The 24713-nt window shown below is 34.9% G+C and overlaps 2 protein-coding genes and 2 pseudogenes across 2 annotated transcripts; all 4 read left to right on the top strand.

Moving 5' to 3' along the window:
- The first annotated feature begins 2616 nt into the window (after positions 1 to 2616).
- LOC110706118 lies at positions 2617 to 10793 on the top strand (annotated as a pseudogene).
- LOC110706115 (23S rRNA (guanosine-2'-O-)-methyltransferase RlmB-like) lies at positions 10386 to 11093 on the top strand. Its single transcript, XM_021884028.1, has 2 exons — positions 10386 to 10409; positions 10689 to 11093. The coding sequence occupies exons 1-2, from the start codon at positions 10386 to 10388 to the stop codon at positions 11091 to 11093; spliced, it is 429 nt and encodes a 142-aa protein (XP_021739720.1).
- Positions 11094 to 12346: 1253 nt separating this feature from the next.
- Positions 12347 to 14266, top strand: LOC110706117 (uncharacterized protein C6C3.02c-like). Its single transcript, XM_021884030.1, has 5 exons — positions 12347 to 12463; positions 13138 to 13194; positions 13363 to 13449; positions 13545 to 13717; positions 13911 to 14266. The coding sequence occupies exons 1-5, from the start codon at positions 12445 to 12447 to the stop codon at positions 14004 to 14006; spliced, it is 432 nt and encodes a 143-aa protein (XP_021739722.1). The 5' UTR covers positions 12347 to 12444; the 3' UTR covers positions 14007 to 14266.
- A 3103-nt stretch (positions 14267 to 17369) lies between these two features.
- LOC110706119 lies at positions 17370 to 24625 on the top strand (annotated as a pseudogene).
- The last annotated feature ends 88 nt before the right edge of the window (positions 24626 to 24713 follow it).

Genomic DNA, 24713 nt, shown 5'->3' with positions numbered 1-24713 from the left:
CCCAAAAATTATATATGCAATATCAATCACAAATTCAGAAAATATAACCAATTAAACCAAATTACAAATCAACAACATAAACTAACTTATATCACCAATCTCTTCAAGATTCCAATTAAATCCATCACAAATCAACGAAAATACAAAAAATGGAGAAAAGAAAAAAATCTTAATAGAAGAAGATAATGCCAAACACAGTGGAGAGAGAAAATTTCAACCACAATTAAGAATTAAGTAAAGAATTTGGGAAAAAAGAGAAAAAATTATGTAAAAATTAAGAAATAAAATAGGAAGAAAATTGAAGGAAGGAGATGAAGTAATATATACCAGTACTCTAGTAGTACATAGTATATATGTGTGTTTGGTGTATAAAAGGGGGTATTTGATGAATGATGCAGCCAGGTTAGGGTGCATCTAAGAATATGCCCTTGAAAGTTATTATCGGGTCGGGTTTAGGTTGTTGTGTGTGGATGGTTTTAGTTTCTCTTAGTAACTTTAGGTTGGCCTTGTGTGTATAAAAGATCATCAACTCTAATAAGAGCGTTAAAATTGAGTCAATACTTTGTACATCTTTATGAATGAAAGTGGAAAACATTAGAAAATTACACTCATCTTGGTCAGTAAAAAAATTGTGTTTGGTATGATTGATGGTCAATATGATGAAATAAGTTAAATTAGAGTTTTAGTTCCTTTTTGTGATGTATCAAAAGCATATAATAGGCCAAAATAAATGGTCATTGCTTCAATTCCCATGGCTTCAACTTAACTTTCAAAGACCATTTCATAAAGAAATGGATAGTCATAGTCTTATTACTTTATCTCTCTCATCTAACACATGATTTCACTATCTTACTTTCTATTTTTTAATCATCATCACTAACAGTTTATTTGGGTAATGTTAAGGGGAAGGAGGTGAAGGGGAGGGAAGGGAAAGGAAGGGGAAGGAAGAATGATGGTTTTTCTTCCAAATCTCTCAATTGTTGGAAGGATCATTTTCTTAGAATTTAATCCCTCCATTTCTTTCTCCCTCCAATTCTCTTCATCCCTCTCTCCATTTCCCTTCCCTTCCTTTCTCTCCATTTCCTTCAATTCAAACACAAAACAATATACTAAAAAGGGTAAATTGTGCATGGTGTATAGTTTAGAGACAAAGAGTAGCCATTAGTCAATATGTATGATGGATAAACATATGGAAGTTTGTTAATTTTGCTAAGATCACTTAAGATCCACAAAATGATATTGGTAGTCCGATAGGGTGATAATAGATTTCTACACTTTTTATGATTTTGGGTTTCAAATGTTTGTTCTGTTTACTAATAATCTTACCAGTTTGATTGACACAATTGTCAATATACGACTTTAACCATTAATATTTGTAATTATATATTGATAAAAAATTACGAAATAGTATAAAAGTCAAAATGTTGCAATTATTATGCAACCGAGGCCGTAATCATAGTTCATGGCTTTCACGTTGAGAGTGATAAGTGATAAGCGGTGATGACAATGTGGTACGGAGTAAATCAATTTATCGAGTGTTAAAATCATTCCAACCCTATGAAAAAAAAGAAAAAAAAAAAAAGTGATAGAAGTAAAAGAACCTAGTCAGGTCATTCTCCCTCAACTTCCAAATTGCTCCACTCTCTATTCTCTATCCCGCTTCTTCCATAATCAGTCTTTTGTAGGACTAATTTCTGATCAACAGGTAATAACTTCAATCATCGTTACAATTACGAGTACAAAACCATTAATATATGCGTCAGAATTATAGTTTCAACACATGAATTTGATACATTTAATATTCTTAATTGAGGGCTTTTGTGTTCTTCATGATTGATGTTTCGAATTTCTGCTGGGCAAATCTTGAATCACCTTTTCTAATTCGAATTGATTTTTTCTTCTTCTTCTTTTTTTTTTAGTTAGAATCTTTTTCTGTTGTATTGCTTATTTTCACACAGTAGAATTGTAATATTGATGCGCATTTGTTTGTTTGATTGTTCATTGTAATTACATTCTGGGTAGTATAAGTTTTGATTTTTATGAGAATGTAATACATATTATCACCATGAGTTATATTGTTACCATCATTATCATAATTGTGGGTTTGTGGGCTAATTTTGAACTTTCTGATTTGCTTAATGGGGCTGCCTTCAAGTTTTACACTCGAATATTGGCTTACTTGGAAACTTGTAATGGAGACAATGGGAGTGGTTCATGGTACTTTCTACTTTGTAGCTAGCCACACAAATGTTGGGGGGGGGGCATGATGAAGGGCAATCAGTTGTCCAGTAGCCCTGATCATAGCATTTCATAAACAGTTCGTATTATGGTTGTGGAAGGAACATTATAGTTATGTTCTCTGCCCCTAAGGAATTTTATTCTTGTTAGAATCAAACCAAACCAAAAAGGATTCATACTAGAACACACCAAACCAATCAACTTATATTTGTGTATTGATTAACAAATATTTGGAAAATGCACATCGAGAAAAATCTAACAAGATCCTACAAGGCTACAATCCCATATTATAATGTTTTTCGTATAAATTAGTGTAACAAACAATTAAAGTTAAGCCCAATGTAACTGTTAGCCCTCTGCCTTTGACTCAGGGATGAAGTTGACTTTGCTTGTAATTGTCTTCAAAATCGTATTAACTCACTAGAGGAAAATATTTTAGGGTCCGATATCATGGTATAAATAATAGGCACTCTATGCATTGTTTGACTATTTTTTTTTTTTTTCTTTTTCTATAATTTCTCAAATGATGTGCTGGAGTTGTTGACTTATATGACTTTGTGGATGCTGCAATGGGAAAAATTTCCTTCTGATATATGCCTATGTTTGCAGAATTTTGCATAAATCTTATTCATCCATGTAAAGAGCCATGGAGAGCGTTCAGCCAAATGTGATGTGCCCTCCTCCACCTCGAACCTTCAAAGATAGAGAGGAACTTATTACATATGTTCGTGATTTTGGTGTGAGCCAAGGTTATGTGTTGACTATCAGGAAGTCTAAAAGAGACAGCAATGTTGTCCTTGGCTGTGATAGAGGAGGAGGTCGTCGCAATAGGCACAAGTCTGAGGCTCCTAAGCGCAAAAGAAAGGAAAACTCACGCCTCATAAATTGCCCTTTTGAGATCATTGGTAAAAAGGAAGAGGATGTTTGGGTGCTTAAGATTAAAAATGGAGAACACAACCATGAACCATTAAAGGATATGTCAGAGCATAGATTTAGTCATCGCTTCAATGAAGAAGAGGCTAGGCAAGTTAAGGAAATGATTGAAGCAGGTATAAAACCGCGCCAAGTGCTTGAGACTCTGAAGCAAAGTAATCCACAACTTCAGTCCACCCCAAGGCATTTGTACAATCTCAAAACTAAAATTCGCGAAGGAAATTTCTCAGGTTCTACGCGATATTTTCTCATTAATATCTATGTTTTGTTGGTAGTTATGCCATATGCACCTTGCACTTGGCAGCTCTCCTGGGTTTGACTTTTATCTCTGAATATAAGTTGAGTAACCTGTATGTTAAATTATTTTGAGCTAAGCTAATACTTCATCCTTAAGCTTAATTTTTACAAGTGTCCAATTTCTGAAAATATGAGTCTGTTGGGGGTATTTTGTTGCTATCCTAGTGGACTGAGAGGTTTTGGCTTTTAAGTGTCTTCTATACTTTGTGCTTATTATTGTATTATGACAATAACATTATCAACTATTGTTTAGTGCTTCAGATTATTACAATGTTCTATTAGGAAACAATGTTAAGAACGAGGGTGCATAAACTGAAGGAAATCTGCAAGAATTTGTGGTGAAGACATTGCATTAAGCATGCTCATTTTTACGCATTTGAGATGTTAACCTCTGAAGCATACCTATATCAAGAACCGTTTTTTTTTTTATTTATTTATTATTATTATTATTTATTTATTTTTTATAATTATTATTTTTAGTGTAGGTTCTGTCAGTTAATGTTGTCAGTCTCTTAGATATACAATTATGCTTATCATTGAAGTGAAAAAGCTCAAGCTCATGTGCTACCTATATTTCTAAATTCTAATAGAAATTTCTTTTTTCAATAATGTAGCCACATTTGAAAGGTTGAAAATAGGAATGGAGAGGTTTTTAATCAGGCGTGAATATCTTTGTTTGGAAGTAAGACATGATAAGTGAACCCAATTGATCTCATGTGGAGTTAGGATGAGATCATCTTGAGAATTTGCAATGGAAAGAGAAGTAGACCTTTGATTAGTTGGCAAGCAAACCTTGTATGTCTTGGTAGAAGATCAACAAACCTTGTATGTCCTGGGTTTGAATGGAAGATCAGCTATCTGATTTACAATGTGATTCATAGGCAAATCATAGCAGCATAATTCAGGCTTGTTGAAGCAAAGACTCCTCTGAATCTTACCTTATTATTTTTTTGGGACAGAAAGAAGTTTTAAGTCATGGAGGCCTAATGCATCTGCTGTAGGAGCTTCCAGCGAAAACGTCGAGCAAGTAAGGTCTCACCATAAAATATATGCTAGTGTGTGCACTTATAAGCTTGTCATAAATGGTCATCGTTTCCACAAGCACCTGCTAACACAAAGTAAAGAACGAAAGTTTGAAGGTGTATATCTTACACAAAGCATTTTCTACTCTAACATCTGCAGATGAAGGTTTTCAATTTAATTGGTGGAAAATTTGTGGAATCACAAGGAGTTGTCTTTGTTGATGTTATCAATCCTGTGAGTGTACATTTTCTGCTTGTGTTGCCTTCAGTTTCTCGTAGCCAGTCATGGTGACTAAACGTGCATCTTTGAGCAGGCAACTCAAGAGGTTGTATCTCAAGTGCCTTCAACGACATATGAAGAGTTCAAAGCTGCTGTTTTTTTCAGCAAAAGAAGCTTTTCCTTTATGGAAGAATACACCTGTTTTCAGTCGACAGCGTACTATGATGAAACTCCAAGAGCTCATACACAGAGACAAAGTGAGAATGCAAAATATGTATGTTTGTTTATTATTATTTTTATTTTATTGGATATTTATATAAACTATATAAATCTTCTTTTCCAGGAGAAGCTTGCCTTGATTATCAACACTGAACAGGGGAAGACAATTAAGAGTGCTCATGCTGATCTCCTTCATTGGTTAGGTAAAGATTGTTGTTTGAAAGAAAAGAATCACAACTCAGAAGAGCTTATCTTCGTGTTGGCTTTATTTATTTATATTTTTTTTATATGCTTCTAGAGGTGGTTGAACATGCTTGTGAGATTACAACTGTACAATGGGGGAAGTTTTTTGCAAATGCTTCTAATGCGACTGATACGTACTCCATCAGGGAACCTCTAGGTGTTTGTGCTGGGATATGCAATTCTAACTTCTCCTCTATGGTCCCCTTGTGGGTATGTTTTCAGTATTTCTAAATTCTTCTTGCATTAGTTGCTTTTCTGTGATGAATGGTTGTGTAAGGTGTCAATTTGGCTATTTGGCTACACTTTGTGAAATTGATTTTCTTTAAGCTGAGTTATATTAGAATAGATTTTATTCTTTACAGAAATAGACAGCAGATGTTGTGGAGAGCAACAATCTGGTAAGAAATTAAGAGTAACTCAATGACCACAATTTAAGAAACATGGATTCATTATATTGTATCAAGCTAGAAAAAACATTTAAAATTTTAGAAATGTTGAGTGCTGACTCTTGAGCTCGCAGACATCACTTCCCCCTCAAAGGATGTGCTTTTGCAAATCATTTTATTTACCTTGATTGTGCCTTTTGATTAGTTAATTGCTATAGATATACTGATACTTAACATCCTTTGACTTAAAGCTTGTTTATTTGTACATTTTCTCCTCTTTTTTTCTCATCTTTTTAAATTAGGAGTCTAGTGATGATATCATGTGGAAAACTTATTGACCTTTATCCCCATATTACTCTTCTTGGCTCCTTATCTGATCTTGCAAAAACCTCTCGCCTCACCGTTTAAATATTAATCCAACATGCAACATGTATTAGCCGAGACCGATAAGTTTTTTATCATGTTGAAATGTTGAGATTTTTCTTGAGTCTTGTAAGATTTTTTTTTTTTTTCAGATGTTCTTAGTTGCAGTTACATGTGGGAATACATTTGTCCTAAAGCCATCTGAGAAAAATCCAGGTGATTTGTGGCTCTTCTGCATTGTTTTTACATTATAATATTTTTGAAATTCAAGTTGTTTGGAAAGAAAGCTTATAGATTTGTGCTATACATCCAGTAGAGTAGGAAATTGGCAAAAACCTGTTTCTGATGATGATCTTTACTGTTATGGTTGTGACTTGTGCGATTATCTCCTCTCAAAAATCTTGTACATACACAAAACTACTAAATGAAATAATGCCCCTCTCTTTTACTACTGACATCATGTATATTATTTTAGGCATTCGAAACTTGATGAGTTGTAAATCTTGTGATAAGCTCCTAAGATGCTTTGGTTTATGCCCCAAACTGCGAACGATGTGATAATAAATTAAGGGTCGTTAAAGTGGAGCATATCATTTCACTTTATACTGAATATTGTACATCCTATGGTTTCTAAAGAGGCTTCTATTAGCTTCTTATAACTTATATTATCTTATTTTACATTTTATTTTTAGCAAAATAAGTTCAGATAATTCGGCTTAGTTCAGATGAATCTGAAAAGACAAGTTCTATAGTGAAAGCAAGTTAAGATAATACAAGTTTAGATAAACTAATATGAACCAAACAAGGATATTCAAGAAGGAGATTAGGTTACCATTAGGTGAGGAGAGGTCGAGGAGGGGATGTAGAGCTACCCTATTGATTTGGCTTTTGAGTTACATTAAGGGTCAGCCTGCCACTTTATGCAAAAATCTTAGATGACTCAGCAGGATGGTACTAGATGGTTTCATGGCGTGTCCTGTTTGCTGATGACATTGTTTTGGTGGATGAAAGAGGAAAAGATTCCAAGGCCAAAAATGTTGGTATAAGTTAAGAGTAATGCTTACAATCTCAGTATTTGTGTTAAGAGATATGAGATATCTTTTGCGACTATGGTGATCAGTAAAGTGTTTGGTGAGTTAGGATTGGTAGAGAGCTATACTTTAGAAGGAATGCTTGAGATAACTTATATATCTGAGGGTTCCAGAAGATGATTAAGGCCATCATAACATTGTGGAAACATATTAAGTTCATTGGGACTTTTTTTCTGGTGGCTCAAGGCAAGCTTAATTTACGGCGCAAAGGGATGATAGAGCAAGTTTTGGTCATAACTTATTAATTTCGATGATAAGGATGCTTCATTTTATTTGTGGCTTTACTAGGAATTTAGTAAGTAACGAGCTCATGAGGGCATGGCTTTGACTTTTAGTACTGGAATGCTGAATGTGAGAGGTAAGAATCAAGGTTGGGTACTGCAATAAAGAGTGATAAAATTGTGAGGAAATTGAGAATAGGGCCAAATGCTTCACTTGAGCTCTCAACAGATACATACCAATACTTGAAACGTATTATGGTGCTCTTGGATAATATAGTGGACCGTAGTGGGGAGGTCCCTCCTCCTTTGGGTAATTTGGTGTTATAATCCTTCTAGATTATATGCAAAATTTCTCTTACTCACCTTTTGATGCATGTTTACTCTCTGTTTCCAGAATGCCCTTCTATCTACATTTTCTATCATCTTGATCTATCCACACCTTTCTCTAATTACAAGTTTACTATTGAAAGGTGGCAGATATATATTATCATTGAATGCTTGATATTGTCTGTAATCCCACTCATAGACTAGTGTTATTTACATTCTTGCATTTTGTTTTATCCTAGGTGCTTCAATGAAGCTTGCAGCATTGGCCATAGAGGCAGGCTTTCCTAATGGAGTCTTAAATATTGTTCATGGAGGCAATGTAAGCTCTCTCTCTCTCTCTCTCTCTCTCTCTCTCTCTCTCTCTCTCTCTCTCTCTCTCTCTCTCTCATATATAACAATACTTAGCAGGTTGTGATGCCAATAAAGGTCATCATGATAACTTTTTTGCCATTTCAGTTTAAGTATGTCCTAGCTATTTAGATTTCCTTTGATTACATATTTTGCTTTTCCTGATTTGGGTTCTTTAAGCTTTCCACATTTTTTTATTTTATTTTTTTTTTCTTGTAAATTTATTGATGAAAAATTATTTGAACAGGACATCGTTAATTATGTATGTGATGATGACGACATAAAAGCCATATCATGTGTTGGCTCCTATAAGGTAAGTTATTTCCTTAATATTTGAGTAATGACTTCTTTGGTTGTTTCAAGTTTCTCAGAATATCAGCAAATTCTGATACTTAAGATGTTATAATTCAACATTACTTTTTTCAGCTTTGAAGTGCCTGTATCTGGTCACTGACCTCTCTGTGACATGCAACAAGATATTCTGTTCTTCCCTAGAGATATCATAGGTTATTATTTCTCCCTTTTTTATATCAGATGATAGAAAAATTATGAGTTGGAATATGTGGTTTTGTGAATCATTGTTCTGAAGGTTTTTTTTTTTGTGTGTGTGTTTGTGATGACTTTGAACACTTTTGTGTTGTGAGCAAATTAGCTCTTCCTAATTTGAGTAATGATTATGAAGTCTTAATACATTTCTGCTATCAAAGAACAGTGTAAGGCTTTATACTTTAGCAGTCTTAGAATCTTCCTAAAAAGTATAAAGATAGCTACTACAAAATCATAGTATATAATTGTACTATGATAACAGCTGGCAGAAAATAAAGAAACGCATGCACATAATATTGGAAGGCTGGGCTGGGCTTGGCTGCATCAAAATTGTGACTAGCTTCTGTACTTCTATAGACTTTAATTGTTACTACCTCAATGACTTCTGTCTAATGTTCATTCTGCTTCAGCTACTCATTCAGTACAAGCATCGTTTATTTACTACTCTTTTCTTTATAATCATCTTTTGTCATAGGATTGTATGGACATATTTGCTAAAGCAACTATCAACGGGAAACGTGTTGAGGTAAAAATTTCCACCTGTATCTTAGCAAGTTATTTTTGTACTTGTCCACACATCATTTTCTGTTAAAATGTATCTATACATAACAATATACATCGTAACATTAACCTTCACGTTACTGATTACTGAATCTAAGATGGCGGCTTTTCTTACTCTAGGACATATCTGGCAACTTAATTGTTTGTGTAGTGGTCTATTGATTTGTTACTTGTTAGAAGTTGGATGTTGTGTATCACTCTCTTTGATTTAAAATACTCACTCATTTGGTTTGGGTACATTTATCGAGGGAGTACAAGGTGGGCCATTTTTTAAAAAAATTATAAAATAAAAACAGGATGAGTATTTTGCAATAACTCAAAATGGCAAAATTGGGTGAGTATTTTGCAATGAAGGAAGTATCTTGGTGTAACTAATAAATTGAAGAAAGATGCTCAGAAAATTCATGGCAGCAGTTGACTGTAGATTTACATAAAATGATCTGAATAATGGACAGAATTAAATGCTATGAAATTGGATAAAGCATAGTTTGGATGGAAATTATCTCTTCTGACCACTGAAAAGTGAAAACCGATCTGATTAGATTTCGACAAACATTATCCAAACCTCTAGCTTTTGTCCTGAAACTGCATTTTATTAAACACAAAAAATTGGGGTGATTAGATGATTGACACTTATATCACCATCTTATACAAGCACAATTCCTAAAACTAGTGCTGTGCATACCAATATAGTAATATTTTAATCATTGGACTTTATACTTGTTTTCATTTTCTTACATTCCTTTATCTTTGAACATGTTATATTGTGAGCTATTAGGCAACAACCTCCAAGTTAGTCTTGACTAGTTTGGGTAAGACTGCCATATTGATCTCCCCAGACTTGCTAATTCTTGGGTTTATGTTTTAAAAAAATATATATAATTAATTGTTTTAGTTGAATATAGTGTGCTCTCTGCAGTCTGAAGGCACAGATCTTATAATGTGCTTGTGAATTGTTATAGAATCTTGACTCTCTTTTCACTGCTTTGGCATCTTTATGTAGGTCAATTCAGGGTCCAAGAATCAGGCTGTTGTCATGCCTGATGCATGCATGGATGCTACGCTTGATGCTCTGGTTTCTTCTGGATTTGTTGCTGCAGGAGATCCCCACATGTCACTCAGCTCAGTGATTTTTGTGCAGTTTTCTCTGTCTGATTAGTGACTACGTAATAATCTTCTTTTGTAACTTGATGGTTGACACAGGATCCAGGGAACCTTGGTACACTGCTTAGATCGGCCCTGGCGTTCAAATGGGTAAGTGACTTTGCATCCTCTTGTGCTTCTAGCTTTAGATCTTATTTGTGGGGTTGCCAAAGGTTTAAATGTTGTAAAGAGAAATTGTGAATATTTCACAGTGCATGTCATTAGCAATGTCCATTTCACACTTTATAGATGTATCATGTAGCTGGTCATGAATAGTTTTTTAATTCGTCATGCCAAAGGAATGAAATTGAAAAAACCAACCTGCTTTTATCATTTTAAGACTTCCAATTTACCTGAACTTTTGTGCAATAATCAGATTCTTATTCTTTGATTAGATCATAAATGTACGACTGAAATCTTTAAAAAAAATCTTTGTACTCTTTCTTTGATTAAATACTAGTAGGAAAAAAGGAACTACAGCATTAACTTATAGAAGAACATATGTAAACACTTGTATTCATGTTCAACAGAATGGTGTTTTTCTGCTTCCTGGATGCTGTGATCCTTTCAATGAGAAGGCACTCAGGGCTAGCAGAGGTGCGCCATTTCAGATTCCCCTAGTTTCGGGAAATTGGGCACATCTTGAAGCTTTTAGCAATGAAGTTCAAGTGAAGATGTTTGCTGGTCACCCTGCTATTAGCAACGGATTCAAGCCTGTTCATAAGTTGTCCCAAAGGCTTGCACATTCTCTGGCTGATACGCCATTATGTTTACTTCTAGGCAGTGAGGGTACCGGTCTTACGGAGAGAGCAAGGGAATTCTGTGAACTGGTAAGCATACCAATGGCTGATAATTTTGAGTCTCTTAATGTTGCAGTGGCAGGTGGAATATTAATGTTTATGCTACAATCTGAGTTAGAGGACGCCCAGACTTGATTTCAGATGCAAGTCTCTAGTAGACCGGTGCCTTAGTTCCACATGCGCAGCTTAAAGTAAATGATAGAGAGAAGGTAGAAATGAGTAAACTATATTGTAAAGTTTTCTTTTTTGTAAAATCATACTTCGTATTATATACTTTATTTTTTTTTGTAAAATCATACTTCGTATTATATACTTTAGGGTTTCTAATTAAAGATTATTACGTAGTATATGTTGAATGTAATTGATCCATGAGTTAAACAACATAAATAGTTTCATAGATTGATTTGCCATGGTCTTTGGTATACCAAGATGCTCTATTGCTCTCCATTATAGGGGCACTTTCACCAATGAGGCAATGATTGATCACCAATTCAAGTACGTGAGTACGTCTAAGTAGGAGATAAGAATCATCCACGTAACTGATTTAGGCCTTGTTTGGTGGTAGCGATTGAGGTAACGGTTAGTGTTTTGACTACTAGAAAAAATTTGAGAGTGTTTGGCAAGGTAGCGATTCTAGTAGCAGTTAGCGATAGAGGTAATGTTTAGGTAGTTTTTTTTCAAACGTTAAAAATAGTAGCATTTAGAAGTAGTGGGTAGCGTTTGACAAATTTTTATTACATTTTAAACAATATTTATATGAATTTTGATATATTTTAGTATTGCAACCGTCATTTTTTACCAAACACTCATACTATTAACCGTTACTTTGCCAGCTAACCTCTACCCACTTCTAATTAACAGCTACTCGCTACCTAACCGCTACCCGCTACTTGACCACTAAAAAACTACCCACTATCGCTACTTTTGCCACATAAGACCTTAAATATGTATAAAAATAATACTTCATCCGTCCCTTAAGATAAATACATATATTACCACATTCATAATTCAAAACATTATGAACATAATTATTAATTTCGAAAAAAATAATACAGTAAAAATGAATGCATATGTTTTCTGGTCCTGATTCACGCAATTAGAATGATAAGAAGTATGGAGGGAGTAATTCGTATTAGATTAGTCAGAACCAAAAAAAGAACAAAAAAAAAAAAAAAAAAAAAAAACTCATCTAATTCCCAATTTCTTGTACAATAAGACACTTTAAAGAAAGAAAGAAAAAAAAAAAAACGGATTATTCCTTTCAATCCTTTGACATATTCTAGAACCAAAGTGGGCCGTTGAATTGATAAAAGCTGGGCCCAAATCCAATAAAATAGTCTAAACTTCTCACCCTCTCATTATATAAGACTCTCTCTCCTCCTCGCGAAAGCATTTCACAACTACTTAAAAGTTTAAACGCCGACGTTAAGCTCTCCCTCTCCTCCAGAACCTTCTTCTTCGCTTGCTTCATTTCTTCATCGAAATCATGCCTCGTCGTTCTGGTGGTAATTTCTCTTTCTCTCTCCTTTTTCTTTTTTTTTTTCCCTTCATTTTAATTCATGTTATTACTGTATTTTAGGAATTAGGGTTTTCATTATTCATCTAGAGTACAATTTTATTTTGATTTTTTAGGGTTTTTATTGTTACTTATTTGTCAACGTTTTGATGGAAATAGAAATTGATACGGAATATTAAATGATGGAGCTTAATTTTATTTATCTATTGAAGTTTTAATTTGTAATTCGTAATGGCTCAATATTTGTATCAATAATGGTGAGAATTAGATTAAGTTGATGTTTTGACATGATTTGATTGAGGGTTTAAATGAATTATATTCTAATTATATGAGATGAGCTTAATTAGGGTTAATCTGATCTCAGCTGGTTTATGTGAAAAATTACAACTTCTTGTAAAGGGTAATCTAATCTATAAATTAGATATCCTTTGATTTGGTTTTCTCATCTTTGCTGAAGATAGCTATAGAAATGAAATATCTGCGCAATTATAAATCTGTAACTCTTTTTGAACGTTAGAAATGTGTATGTTCAGATTGAACCTGGTTAATTTCTGTTACTCAGATGTCCTGCTTATGACATCTTCGTTCGAAGACTAATACTGTTATTCAGCGATTTGTTTTTAATTGAATTTATTTTAAGATTACCAAGTTTTGATGAATCAGGAGGAAGATCTGCTCCTCGTCCCACTGCTCGGCCAGTCCGTAACCCTCCTCAGCCAGGTACATTGGCTTTCTTGTCTGCCTTCAAATTACTTATCCTTTTTTGAATAACTCAAGTAGAATTTGCGATAATCAACTGAAGTTAACTGTTGTAGCTGGCATCAAAATGCTTATTTGTAGTTTTTACTCTCTTGTATGCACTGCTCATGTGTGGTTAATTATTTGCAGCTCAACGTGCTCCTCCACCAGCCCCTGCTCCTGCTTCCAGTGGCGGCGGATCTATGCTTGGGGGTCTCGGTGCCACTATAGCTCAGGGTAAGCAAGTCATTTTGTAGATGGTAGCATGAAAAAAATTTAAGGGCATACTATTCTCAAATTTCTTATTTGTTTTCTTGTTCTTGCTTCTGTAGGTGTTGCCTTTGGAACTGGTAGTGCCGTGGCACACAGGGCTGTGGATGCTGTTGTTGGTCCTCGCACAATCCAACATGAAACTGTTGTTAATGAGGCAGCTGGTGCTTCTCCAGCTTCTGTTAACAACAATGTTGGTGATGCTTGTGGAATCCATAACAAGGCCTTCCAAGATGTATGTTATGTTTTTGTTTTACTTTGAAGTTTGATATTAAAGAATCAAGATGGAATTAATCTAACTGCAGCATTTAGCGACAGACCATTTCCTATTCAATAATAATATGTTTAACCGCTGAAAAATGAAGAAAATCAGGTTATGATTCTGGGCTGCTTGACAATCTGATTTTTGGTTTTTTGTCAATGTGCAGTGCCTGAACAATTTTGGGAGTGAAATCAGCAGATGCCAGTTCTACCTTGATATGTTGAGCGAATGCCGCAAGAACTCTGGTTCTATTAATGCTTGAAGTCTCTTCGGATTGTTTTTTATGGCCAAAATTCTTGAGACTATTGAAGCTCAAAACTTTTAGTGGTGGTTTATATATTTAGTACTGGTGGGCTGATGCCTATTGTTATGCCACTTTTTAAATGCTTTGATGTCTATGGTATCGGTGACTCCTATTCATAGTTTTAGCCTGGTGGATGTTTCAGATGCTACCAAGCTTTGTGATTGAATAAAGATTTCTTTGAACTTTCTATATTGTTACGGGATGGCTTATGTTCGCAATGGGTCGACTGTTTTGAGTGTTGATGACTTGCTTTCACAATGGATCGACGTTGTGTAGCTGTCTTATCATTCCAAGATTCAAGGTCTTCTGCACTTGTTTTGATTCTGCATTTCTGCATGGAGCTTAACTGCTCAATATATTCATTTTTGTCAATCACAAATTCACAAGAGACCAGGTTTTCTAGTGCTACAGAAAATATATTATGGAGTATGAGAATTTTGACGTTTTTTGGTTCATCTGATTTTGTACCTTTTTTTTTGGTGAATTTTCTGAACTTATTTCGTTTGAAGTTATTGTCTTAATTTATATCATTTGAAACTAATTTTGTATAAAATTATTTTACCTATATTTATTTTGTTTGAAATTAATTTTTTTGAAACTTATTTTTATTTTAAAATTATCTTTATTTACTTATATTTTCAAAAAAAAAGTTAAAATAATGTCGAACAACAAACCCGTAGTAAGGTGAATTCTAGGGTTATAACTATATTTAAAGCATATTATGTGTTTAATTTAAGTCCTAGCTAGACTTAAAGGCAATTTTGCTCCAAATTTAAGATTAACTACTACGAGGGGGCTCCAATTTATCATTTTAATAAACTAAATTTGTTTATCGAATTAATGTTTGTATGTTTTTTGTTTTCAAATTTTTATATACTTCGTAAATGATTCTTTCTGCGTTCAATTTATAATTAAGCTTTTCTTGAAAAAAAAAATATTGATTAAGGGGTTGTTTGGTTGACAAAATAAAATAGGGGAAGTGAAAATTCATGAGATTTTGTAATTTGGGTAGTTGTTAGATTGACACAAAAAAAACAACAATGAGGGAAGTTGAAATTCACGGGAATTTCCACATCTCACAAAATGTAGGAAGTAAATTACCTAAGCCCCCCTTAGTTATTCAAAATTCATGGGAATTCCAACTTTCCATTGTAACAACCAAATAACTTAAAGAAATTCCTAGGAATTACATTTGGGAAATAACTTAAAGAACTCTTCTATGGGAATTTGTTTCCCGTGTCAACCAAACAAGGTCTAAGTGTGTTTTCTTCAACCTATAAAAAAACGTTATACATATAGACATAAAGTTTTTATTTTCAAGTCAAATTTTGATTTAAGAATGTACGAGTACTCTCTCTTTTTTTGTTTTCCCCAATAACTATAACAATTTGAGTGAGCATGCTTGTCGATACATAATTTTGACAATTAATATCGTTATTTTTTTTTAAACAAGCAAGCAAGCGGGATTTTATTATAATAAATCAATTTCCGCCAAATTTGTTAAACTTTGGGGAAAAGAGGACATACAAATACGCTCCGATGAGTTGGAAGTATCCCAACGGGCAACACTATGAGCAAGTACATTCCCACCACGCTTGACATGCATACAATTAAAGGAAGTAAAATAAGAACTAGCAAAGGTCACATCCTCATAGAACAAGAAAACAGGGGCATTGCCTAGTTGCATTCCTCTAATTGCATAAACCACTCTCAGAGCATCACTCTCAAGTATCACAGTAAAATAGACCGTGGATTATGGTCTCATCTCCACCATTACACAAAGTGCAGCGACTTGTAGCTTTGATATGGCACTTGTGTAAAACATCACGTACCCGGTACCCCCAAACTACCCATTCATGCCCTCCAAACAAAATGACACAGCTTAGGGGGGCCATTTATATTCCAATCATACCTCCAGAGCTCGGTATTGTCACATCCATGGAAGAGTTCCCAAGTGCGCAAATGCCCAAGCCTACCTAGCCAGTACCCCGACTTGACAGAGTATAATCCATCCTTGGTTGGCCACCAGTACCTTTTATCGCACGGCCATCGTTTAGACAGAGGGATATCTAAAATAGCTTTCCTGTCATTTGCATTAAAATGAGCGTTTTCAACTCACCTACATCCCAACATCCGCCATCAAAATCAATCAAGCTACTCACACGAAGATCAATTAATATCGTTATAATTTTGTATTAGTATAAATTATAAAATGTTGATATTATGAAAATATATATTGTAACTAATTTATCAATATATTGTATGAAAAAAATTAGTAAAAGATATAAGTTTTACGGAGTTTTGTTGATTCAAACAATACGGAGTATACTGTTCCTATCTATTTTACATTTTTTTGGAAAATTCTCAATGGTGACCCTCTATTTGTGCTACATGAAAATGGTGGCCCACTTGAAATTGAATTATATAAAATGACCCTATTTTATGATTTTATCTCATTAATAACCTTATTTATTTAAGAAGAGTTAACTATGGTTAGGTTTATTAAAAAAAAAAAAAAAATCAACCTAGCCACCACACCATCTCCACCAAAACCCTAATACCACCACCCCATCTCAGCCGAAACTCAAACCCAACCAGTAGCCCCTGCCACCGCCAACACCCCCTCCCCATCCCATTTCCGACACTCCCTCCCCTTTTTCCGCCCCATTTCCGTCCCTCTCCCTTTCACCGCCTCGTTTCCGGCCCCCTCCCTTCCCCCTTACACGCCACCGACTGAACTGAAACCGCCCTAACCTAAAAGTCTAAAACCCTAACCCCCACTTGAACTGAAATCACTTATAGATTGGGACATGTGGGGTGGTTTCGGGGGCTGTTGAAACAAAAATAGGCTGCTGCTGGCAGAGAGGTTAGAGACTCAGAGGAGATAAGAAGGAAGGGTCGTGGGTTATGGTGGAGGAGTGGTGGTTTAGGTCTGGGTCTAATGGGGGTGTCGGGGTTTGGGTCTGGTGGGGGTGTCAGGTTGGGGTGAGGATGAGAATAGAGGTGGTGGCGACAGCTGGGTGAAGGTGAAGTTGGAGGTGGCGGCGGCGGCTGAGTGAAGGTGGCTGGGTTGATTTTTTTCTTTTAATTTGGTTTTTTTTTTTTTTAATTAAAAAAAAATCTAACATAGTTTAATTTTATTAACCAAAGAACACTCATTAATGTCATATTTGGGATAAAATTCTTAAATAGGATCATTTTGTATAATTCAATTTCAACCATCATTTCCGTGTAACATAAATTGTGGGTCATTTGAAAATTGTTTTTGTTTTTTTTTTTTTTTTTTTTTAAGTAATAAATTTTTATTATCAATACAAAATACATTTTCATTAATAATCGGAGTCACCTTAAATTTCAAAATTAAAGCGATTAAATCTTTCTCCATTTTTATAATTTGGTTCCACAGAAATTAAACCAAAATTATTTTTTTCTTGTATGAAAAGCAATTGAAACAACAGTCTATCTAACTCTAACTGAAAAAACAAACTGATCCTTCGGAGCCCAATCTTTTTACCCGCGAATCAATCAACACATTTTTGTTTGGAGAGCACGAAATCAATCGACCACATTTCACCAGAATTCCTCTTCTTCCTTCTTTCTCTCTCCTCTGACTCAAAACTCTCAATTTTTTTTAATCTAGGGTTTTCAATTTCTCAATTTCCAGCTCAATTCAATCAGCTCTGCAACAATGGCGGAAGAAGACGAACAACCGCAATCGCCGCCACAAAAAGCTTCATCGTTAGGGCAAACACTTATACCAGTGGTGAACAAGCTTCAAGATATCTGCTCACAATCTGGTGTTTCGATTCCGATCAATTTGCCGCAAGTTGCGGTTGTCGGAAGTCAAAGTAGTGGCAAATCGAGCGTTATTGAAGCTCTTGTTGGCCGTGATTTTCTTCCTAGAGGTCCTGATGTTGTTACTCGGAGACCGCTTATGTTGCAGCTTATTCAAACTAAGGTTAATAATGGCGGTGGTGATGGTGGTGGCGAAGTGGAGTACGGCGAGTTCTTGCATTTTCCTGGCAGGAAGTTCTATGATTTCTCTGAAATTCGAAATGAAATTCAGGTATATTAATTTAACATAAATTTGATAATTTTTGTATTTTTAGGACATTTTATGTGTGTAATTATTAATGATTTATTGTTTTGCTGATATTTGGCAAATTTGTTGTAATTTCGTATGATTTTGAACTTAGGAGTGTTATTGCTTGCTTATAGAGACATACAATAAGAATTGAACAAGGTATCCTCGCCTGGAAATAGCTGTTAGGTTATCCGAATCCCTCGTAATTAAGGAAATGACTTGATTTTATTAGAAGACTATTGATTCGGGATGGAGAAATATTTGGCTGATTTGTTGTAGTCCTGTAGAATGATATTTAATATGCCACTGCTGTTGAGGCTTTTCCGATTTCAATTTTTAGCTCGAGGAAGTGGTTTCTTTGTAATGTTAGGGGAAGGAGGTAGATTTGGGAAGAAAAATGCTTGCTTCTTCATATCATGAAAATTATTTATGTTATGGTAGAGAGAATCGTAAGCTAATTAAACGTTGTTATTCTTTTGCTTGTTTCATGGCTTGACAGTGTCAAGTTATGTTCCTGGGACTTCTTTTTGTTTTTCATAACTCTCTCTCTTACCTTCATGATCAAAATCAACTAATGGCCCTTTTCATTTGCTAATCGCCATTATTATCTCTTGGTCTCAAATTAGATGACCACATCCACTTTTTTTATGGCTGTTAGTTGTTTACTAATTGCTGTGGATTTCTCTTGTCTCAATCATTTCAAGGCCGAAACTGAAAGGGAGGCAGGAGGCAATAGGGGCATCTCAGAGAAAACAATTAGTTTAAAAATCTACTCTCCCAATGTTCTTGACATCACTTTGATAGATTTGCCTGGAATAACAAGAGTTCCAGTTGGTGACCAGCCTTCTGATATCGAGGCACGAATCCGCACAATGATAATGAAATACATACGACATCCTAGCTGCCTGATATTGGCTGTTACCCCAGCAAACTCTGATTTAGCCAATTCTGATGCTCTTCAAATAGCAGGGAATGCTGATCCTGATGGTAAGCTTGCTTTGCTTGTATCTCCTGTTTTTTTCGGGCCTTTGATGTTGTCAAAGGAAATATTTGCCTGATATTGTGTATTGTAAATCCATCATCACTTATGTATATTTTTCATTCAATCAAATGAGCATGAGTGGGTTGGAGTATTTCTGCAGTCATGTTGTTTCACCACTTTTTTACTCTACTTCCTACATTTGGCTTAGCTATTTCCTTTTTTCTCTTGTTCCCAGGGAAGCGGACTATCGGTGTCATTACAAAGGTTTAACTGATCTTGGTACAATATCTTATTTATTGTGTTGTTGCAAAGTGGAAGTATTTAATAATTTCGACCCTTTGGTTTCAGTTGGATATCATGGATAGGGGTACTGATGCCCGTAATTTATTGCTCGGGAAAAGTTATTCCTCTTCAACTTGGTTATGTAGGAGTGGTTAACCGCAGCCAAGAGGTAATGTTTTGTTATGTAATAAACCTTAAAATTCACATTGACTTGATGAGTTTTGGGTTCTTTGGTGCCATCTAGAAGTTGTAGGTCACATTCTTTGTTTGATGAGCAGGACATTATGCGCAATCGCAGCATAAAGGATGCCCTGGCAGCCGAAGAGAGATTTTTCCGCTCCCATCCTGTATGATTAAAAATTTGAATTTCATTTAGTTCAATAGTGCTAGAGTGTGTTTGGATCTACACTCTTTCACAAAATTTTATGGCTGTCTGGATCTGAATATCAATACTTATCATGTTTTGCAGGAATATGTTAATCTAGCCGATCGTTGTGGTGTTCCACAATTAGCAAAGAAGTTGAACCAGGTTCTTATCTTGACATTATGCTCTATTCTCTTAGGTGTGAATTTTGCTGACTGCCTTTATTTATAGATTTTGGTCCAACATATCAGAGAATGTCTTCCGGCATTAAAGTCAGCGATAAGCTCACAGCTGGTCACTGTGACAAAGGAATATGCAAGCTATGGAGAGACTCCTGATACAAGAGTAAGCTCTACTCTTTTTGTTGGTTCTTATGTATATTTTTTTGTTAAAATTCAGTTAAAAGGAGATGGAGGTGGTGTCAAGCCTATAAGAGGGTTATGTACAAAATCATCAAGCTGTTGAACATGAGAAAGCAGCATTTAGAGGAAGCCTAAAAGCATTATTTTCTATCATATTTACAAAATCCTAAAAGAGAATAGTGCTCACAATGAAGCACTTGGCTCCAATTACAAAAACCTCTTTATAGAGCGAAGCCTAACAAAATTATCATATTCCTTTTTTTCCACACATGCAATCAAAATTGCTGTAGGAGTTCCACTTCAACAACCCATCAATTGATTAACCTTTTCTGTCGTGCTTCTGACTCATCTTTGACATTGCTTTGCTTAAACAACCAAGGACAGATTGACGAAGCCTGCATCTACTAGTGAATCTGAATTCCTCTTTGAGAAAAGCTTTGGTAGGAACTTTCCCTTTTCCAATGGCCAGGGAAGAAACTTCTCTACTTCTTGGCATGTCACAGAATTCTTTAACAGAATACACCATCACATTTATTGTGGATTAGGTTCTTGTGTTGCTTATAAACCTATACCTAACTTCTCATTTGCACTTTCAATACAAGAGAATCATATCTTGTCATATCATTAGCCTACCTGCACAACTTTGGGTGCTTGGTGAGATGTATTCAACCTTTCTTAATTTCCCAGCTTTATTAAGTAATTGCATAAAGGACGATTCGTTATTAGAATTTAGACCAATTGATAATGTAAAATTAGACGCAACTAACTATTGTTTTAAAAGTAACAATGAATTTATTAAGAGCAGTTAAATGCTGTGATGGATTTTCTTCTTCAATTCATTTCTATCCCCCCCCCCCTTATAAAAGTAGAGCTTGATGGGAATTGGATCATCTACCTTGTTTCTCATATTATTTTCTCATTGTCATAGCCATCAACTAGCTAAATAACTATGATGATTATAATTTAGCTTACTCCCTCCGTATTTTAATAAGTATTAAACTTTGACCAAACACGCATGCCGACACATGACTTTGACCATTAATTTATCTAATTATATGCTACATTAAAATTATAGGAAAATTGTTCCTATTATGAAAGTATACATTATAATTAATCCAACAATGTATTATACAATAACATTTGTTTTTTGTATATATTAGTAAATTAATCAAGTCAAATTATTATGAATGTTTTAAAAATGTCGAATTGTAACACTTATTAAAACACGGAGGGCGTACATCATTTCATTTAGATGCTTTTTATATATGTGCTGCAATTTCTGTAATTTCAATTTATAATTGTTTTCTATGTTCCCATATGCTGCAGGCTGGCCAGGGAACTCTCCTGCTTAACATCCTGTCCAAATATTCTGAAGGTTCGGATTGACATGTCATTTCTTTTATCATTGAAATTTAAGTATCTGTAATTAAAATGCAGTTATATTGTTCACAGTATCGTTGCTATCTTCTCTAGTCTTGAGTTGGGTAGTGTATGCTGAACTTTATTTTGTTTCATTGAATTTTCTGCCCTTCAGAGACTAATACATTGGTTTGCTTATGACAGCATTTTCTTCTTTGGTGGAGGGGAAAAGTGAAGAAATTTCAACCTCTGAGCTGTCTGGTGGTGCACGAATTCATTATATTTTCCAGTGTATCTTTGTAAAGAGTCTGGAGGTAAGTACTCTATCCTTTGTGGTGTACAGTGTCTGAAAATTTATTTGGACATTGAATTCTATGATCCCAATTTGACTAAAATTAGCCAGGTCTTTCTGCAATGATGTATACACTGCAGATCACCCATTTCCCTGGTAAAGTGGTAACGTCTAATGTAGTAATGTTTTTAAATGACAATGTAGAATGTCGATCCATGTGATGGATTGCCAGATGAAGATATTCGAACTGCGATTCATAATGCAAGGGGTCCAAGATCTGCTGTGTTTGCTGCAGAGGTTAATCTTCTCCTTTTATTGTTTAATGGATACCTTTTATTTTAGATTTCAGTCCCACCCATGTCAACTTTTACCAGGACAAATGAATACAATGTTTGCTTTTATCACTACAGGGCTTTTCCAGTTTTGATTCTTTGAACATAGTGATAGACTCTCAGATTTACTAATTTTTAGTGGGCATTAGAAGGCACTTCATTTCTCCTTTCCCGCTCCAATTCCTTAGGTTAGGGTTTATAATGACTGGCTCTTTGCAAAGGCAAAGATGTAAAGTTATTTGAGATGTATAGTTTTTGTGTTTTTTTACTCAAGTTAATGGATGTTGTATCTTGGAAATGTATCCTACCCTCTGTCGTATATATGCTGCCTTATGGTATCCTATTCTGCTGTTTAGCTCTTTGATTGCTAGTATTATTTATACCACAGGTTCCTTTTGAAGTTCTTGTCCGAAGACAAATAGGCCGCCTATCAGACCCTAGCATACAGTGTGCTCAGTTTATTTACAACGAATTAGTAAAGGTAAGGAGCCCTTTGTTTTTGACTAAGAGACAGTTATATCTATTTGTTAATGTTTTTTCTGGCAGTCTAACTATAGCAAAGCTTTATTGTGGTGAATAATTTTTAGATGAGCCATTCATCCATGGTTAATGAGCTGCAACGTTACCCTGTCCTCAGAAAACGGGTCGATGAGGTTGTGGGAAGATTTTTGCGGGAAAACCTTAACCCTGCAGAGAGCATTATAAGACACCTCATTGAAATGGAGGTATGTTGATAGATAATGTTTATTGCGTTATACGAAGTATTGTTAAGGCATGCCAAAATTGAAGTAAAAAAGGAAATTCTTTTGTTTGCCACCATATATCTAATTTAATTTCTTTAATTTAAATCACTAATGCATGCCTCAATTTTATGTTTAAATAACTTGTCTGATGAATCGGCAAGGTCAAGTCAGCTAATTTGATTTATGCTGGTATGAGCCAAGCAGTCCACTAGCAGGTGTAGACTTATTTGATTTATGCTGGTCTGATGAATCGGCAAGGTCAAGTCAGCTAATTTGCTCCTATTATGACATTAATTTATTTATTTTTTGGCTTAAAACATGATTGAAATATAATGAATTCTTACTGTAGAATTATAAAATTACTCATTCCCTATATAGTCTTTTGTTTCAAACACTTTATGCTACTGGGATGGGGAATAAACTACTGCTTAAGGACAGATTCTTGCAACGACTATTGAGGTCAAAGGAAGATTTCTGTTTCTACTTGTTTTTTTAATTTCAATAGTTTTGATAATCATTGTATTAAGACCATCAAAGGTATCCTTTATGAAACTTAAATTTATGGCTGATTGGTGCTCAGCTGCTACTGTTCATCACTGTGTGTTTTCCCTGCCTTTATTCTTCCTCGTGTTCTTTTGTGAGATGAATACTTTCATTCTATATATTGCTGTCAAACCTTCATGGTGTTGGATATCCTTGTTGAATTTATTTTTTTATGGTGTTTGGAAAGAAAAGATAAATATGCCTTTTGAGTTATGATGCTAGGAATGCTCACATAGTCACATTCAAATACAAATGTGTTTTGCAGATGGACTACATAAACACTTCCCACCCAAACTTTATTGGTGGAAGCAGAGCACTAGAAATGGCTCATCAGCAAATTAGGTCATCAATGGTAGTTGTACCAGTGTCTAGACAAAGGGTATCGATTTCCATCTTACATATATGGACGCCATTTGTCCCTGTAACTATTTGCTGCATAAATTTCATTATTATGACTTTTGGCATTCTGGATCAGGATACTGGTGAATCTGACACGACTCAAGGTTCTGAAAGGAGTTCAAGATCTAGAGCTATTGTGAGGTCACCGGCAAATGGCTTTATTAAGCCACCAGCCAATGGAGTGATATCGGATCAGGTGCAATTATTTCCTTCTGGTTTATTCTTTATTACTTCTTGTTCTTGATGCTCAAAGTTTTGAATTATGTCTTTTGAAAAGCATAGGGAAGAACTTCATGTTTCTTTTATAGACTATGGAACGAGCGGAACTTAGTTTTGTTATTGCTTTCTTGATTCCATATATGGCATACACTCTCAACCTTATTCATCTGTTTGAATGAATAGGGAGTTCGAGCAAATACAGAAGCAGATAGAAATCGGCCTACTGGTAAGCACACCCCCCCCCCGCTGGTTTTTAGTATGCTTGTAATTTTTTTTCTTCCTTCTAGCAATGTTAATATCCAGTCTGTTATTGTTTTGACCTTGTGAATAGTGCAAAATTCACAGAATTAGGGTGTCATGGTCACTGGTCAGTATGTGCGAGGGAGGGTGATATTATGGTTTATCAGTGTGCTGAAATGTGCATTCATAATTACAAATCTCTTTTTGTGGATCCTTTTGGGAATGTGTTGTAGATGCAGTGATGCTGGTCACTTGGCTAAGTTGTCAAAGAGGATATCTTAAACCAGCTACTGTGCTGGTAAATGATGCTAATGTAGTAATATTTCCTGTAGAAAATTCGCACTTTGATACTGATCTATTAGGTTTTAGCTATTGAAGTACCAGTGTCTTGTTAAGAAAAAAACTCTACATGGTAGAGACATTATTTAGAGACTGAGTTCAAACAGTATACTTCTCAATGTTAC

Source organism: Chenopodium quinoa, unplaced genomic scaffold (genome assembly GCF_001683475.1).
Source record: "Chenopodium quinoa cultivar QQ74 unplaced genomic scaffold, ASM168347v1, whole genome shotgun sequence".
Classification (NCBI taxonomy): domain Eukaryota; kingdom Viridiplantae; phylum Streptophyta; class Magnoliopsida; order Caryophyllales; family Amaranthaceae; genus Chenopodium; species Chenopodium quinoa.
This window is presented reverse-complemented; position numbering and strand designations above follow the sequence as displayed.

Bases quoted from the DNA above. Each gene is read 5' to 3' on its own strand.
- LOC110706115 (XM_021884028.1), top strand. From the start codon at position 10,386: ATGTCCATTTCACACTTTATAGAT. The intron at 10,410-10,688 runs GTATCATGTAGC...CATGTTCAACAG, and splicing joins CCATTTCACACTTTATAGAT to AATGGTGTTTTTCTGCTTCC.
- LOC110706117 (XM_021884030.1), top strand. The intron at 13,195-13,362 runs GTACATTGGCTT...AATTATTTGCAG, and splicing joins CCGTAACCCTCCTCAGCCAG to CTCAACGTGCTCCTCCACCA. The intron at 13,718-13,910 runs GTATGTTATGTT...GTCAATGTGCAG, and splicing joins ATAACAAGGCCTTCCAAGAT to TGCCTGAACAATTTTGGGAG.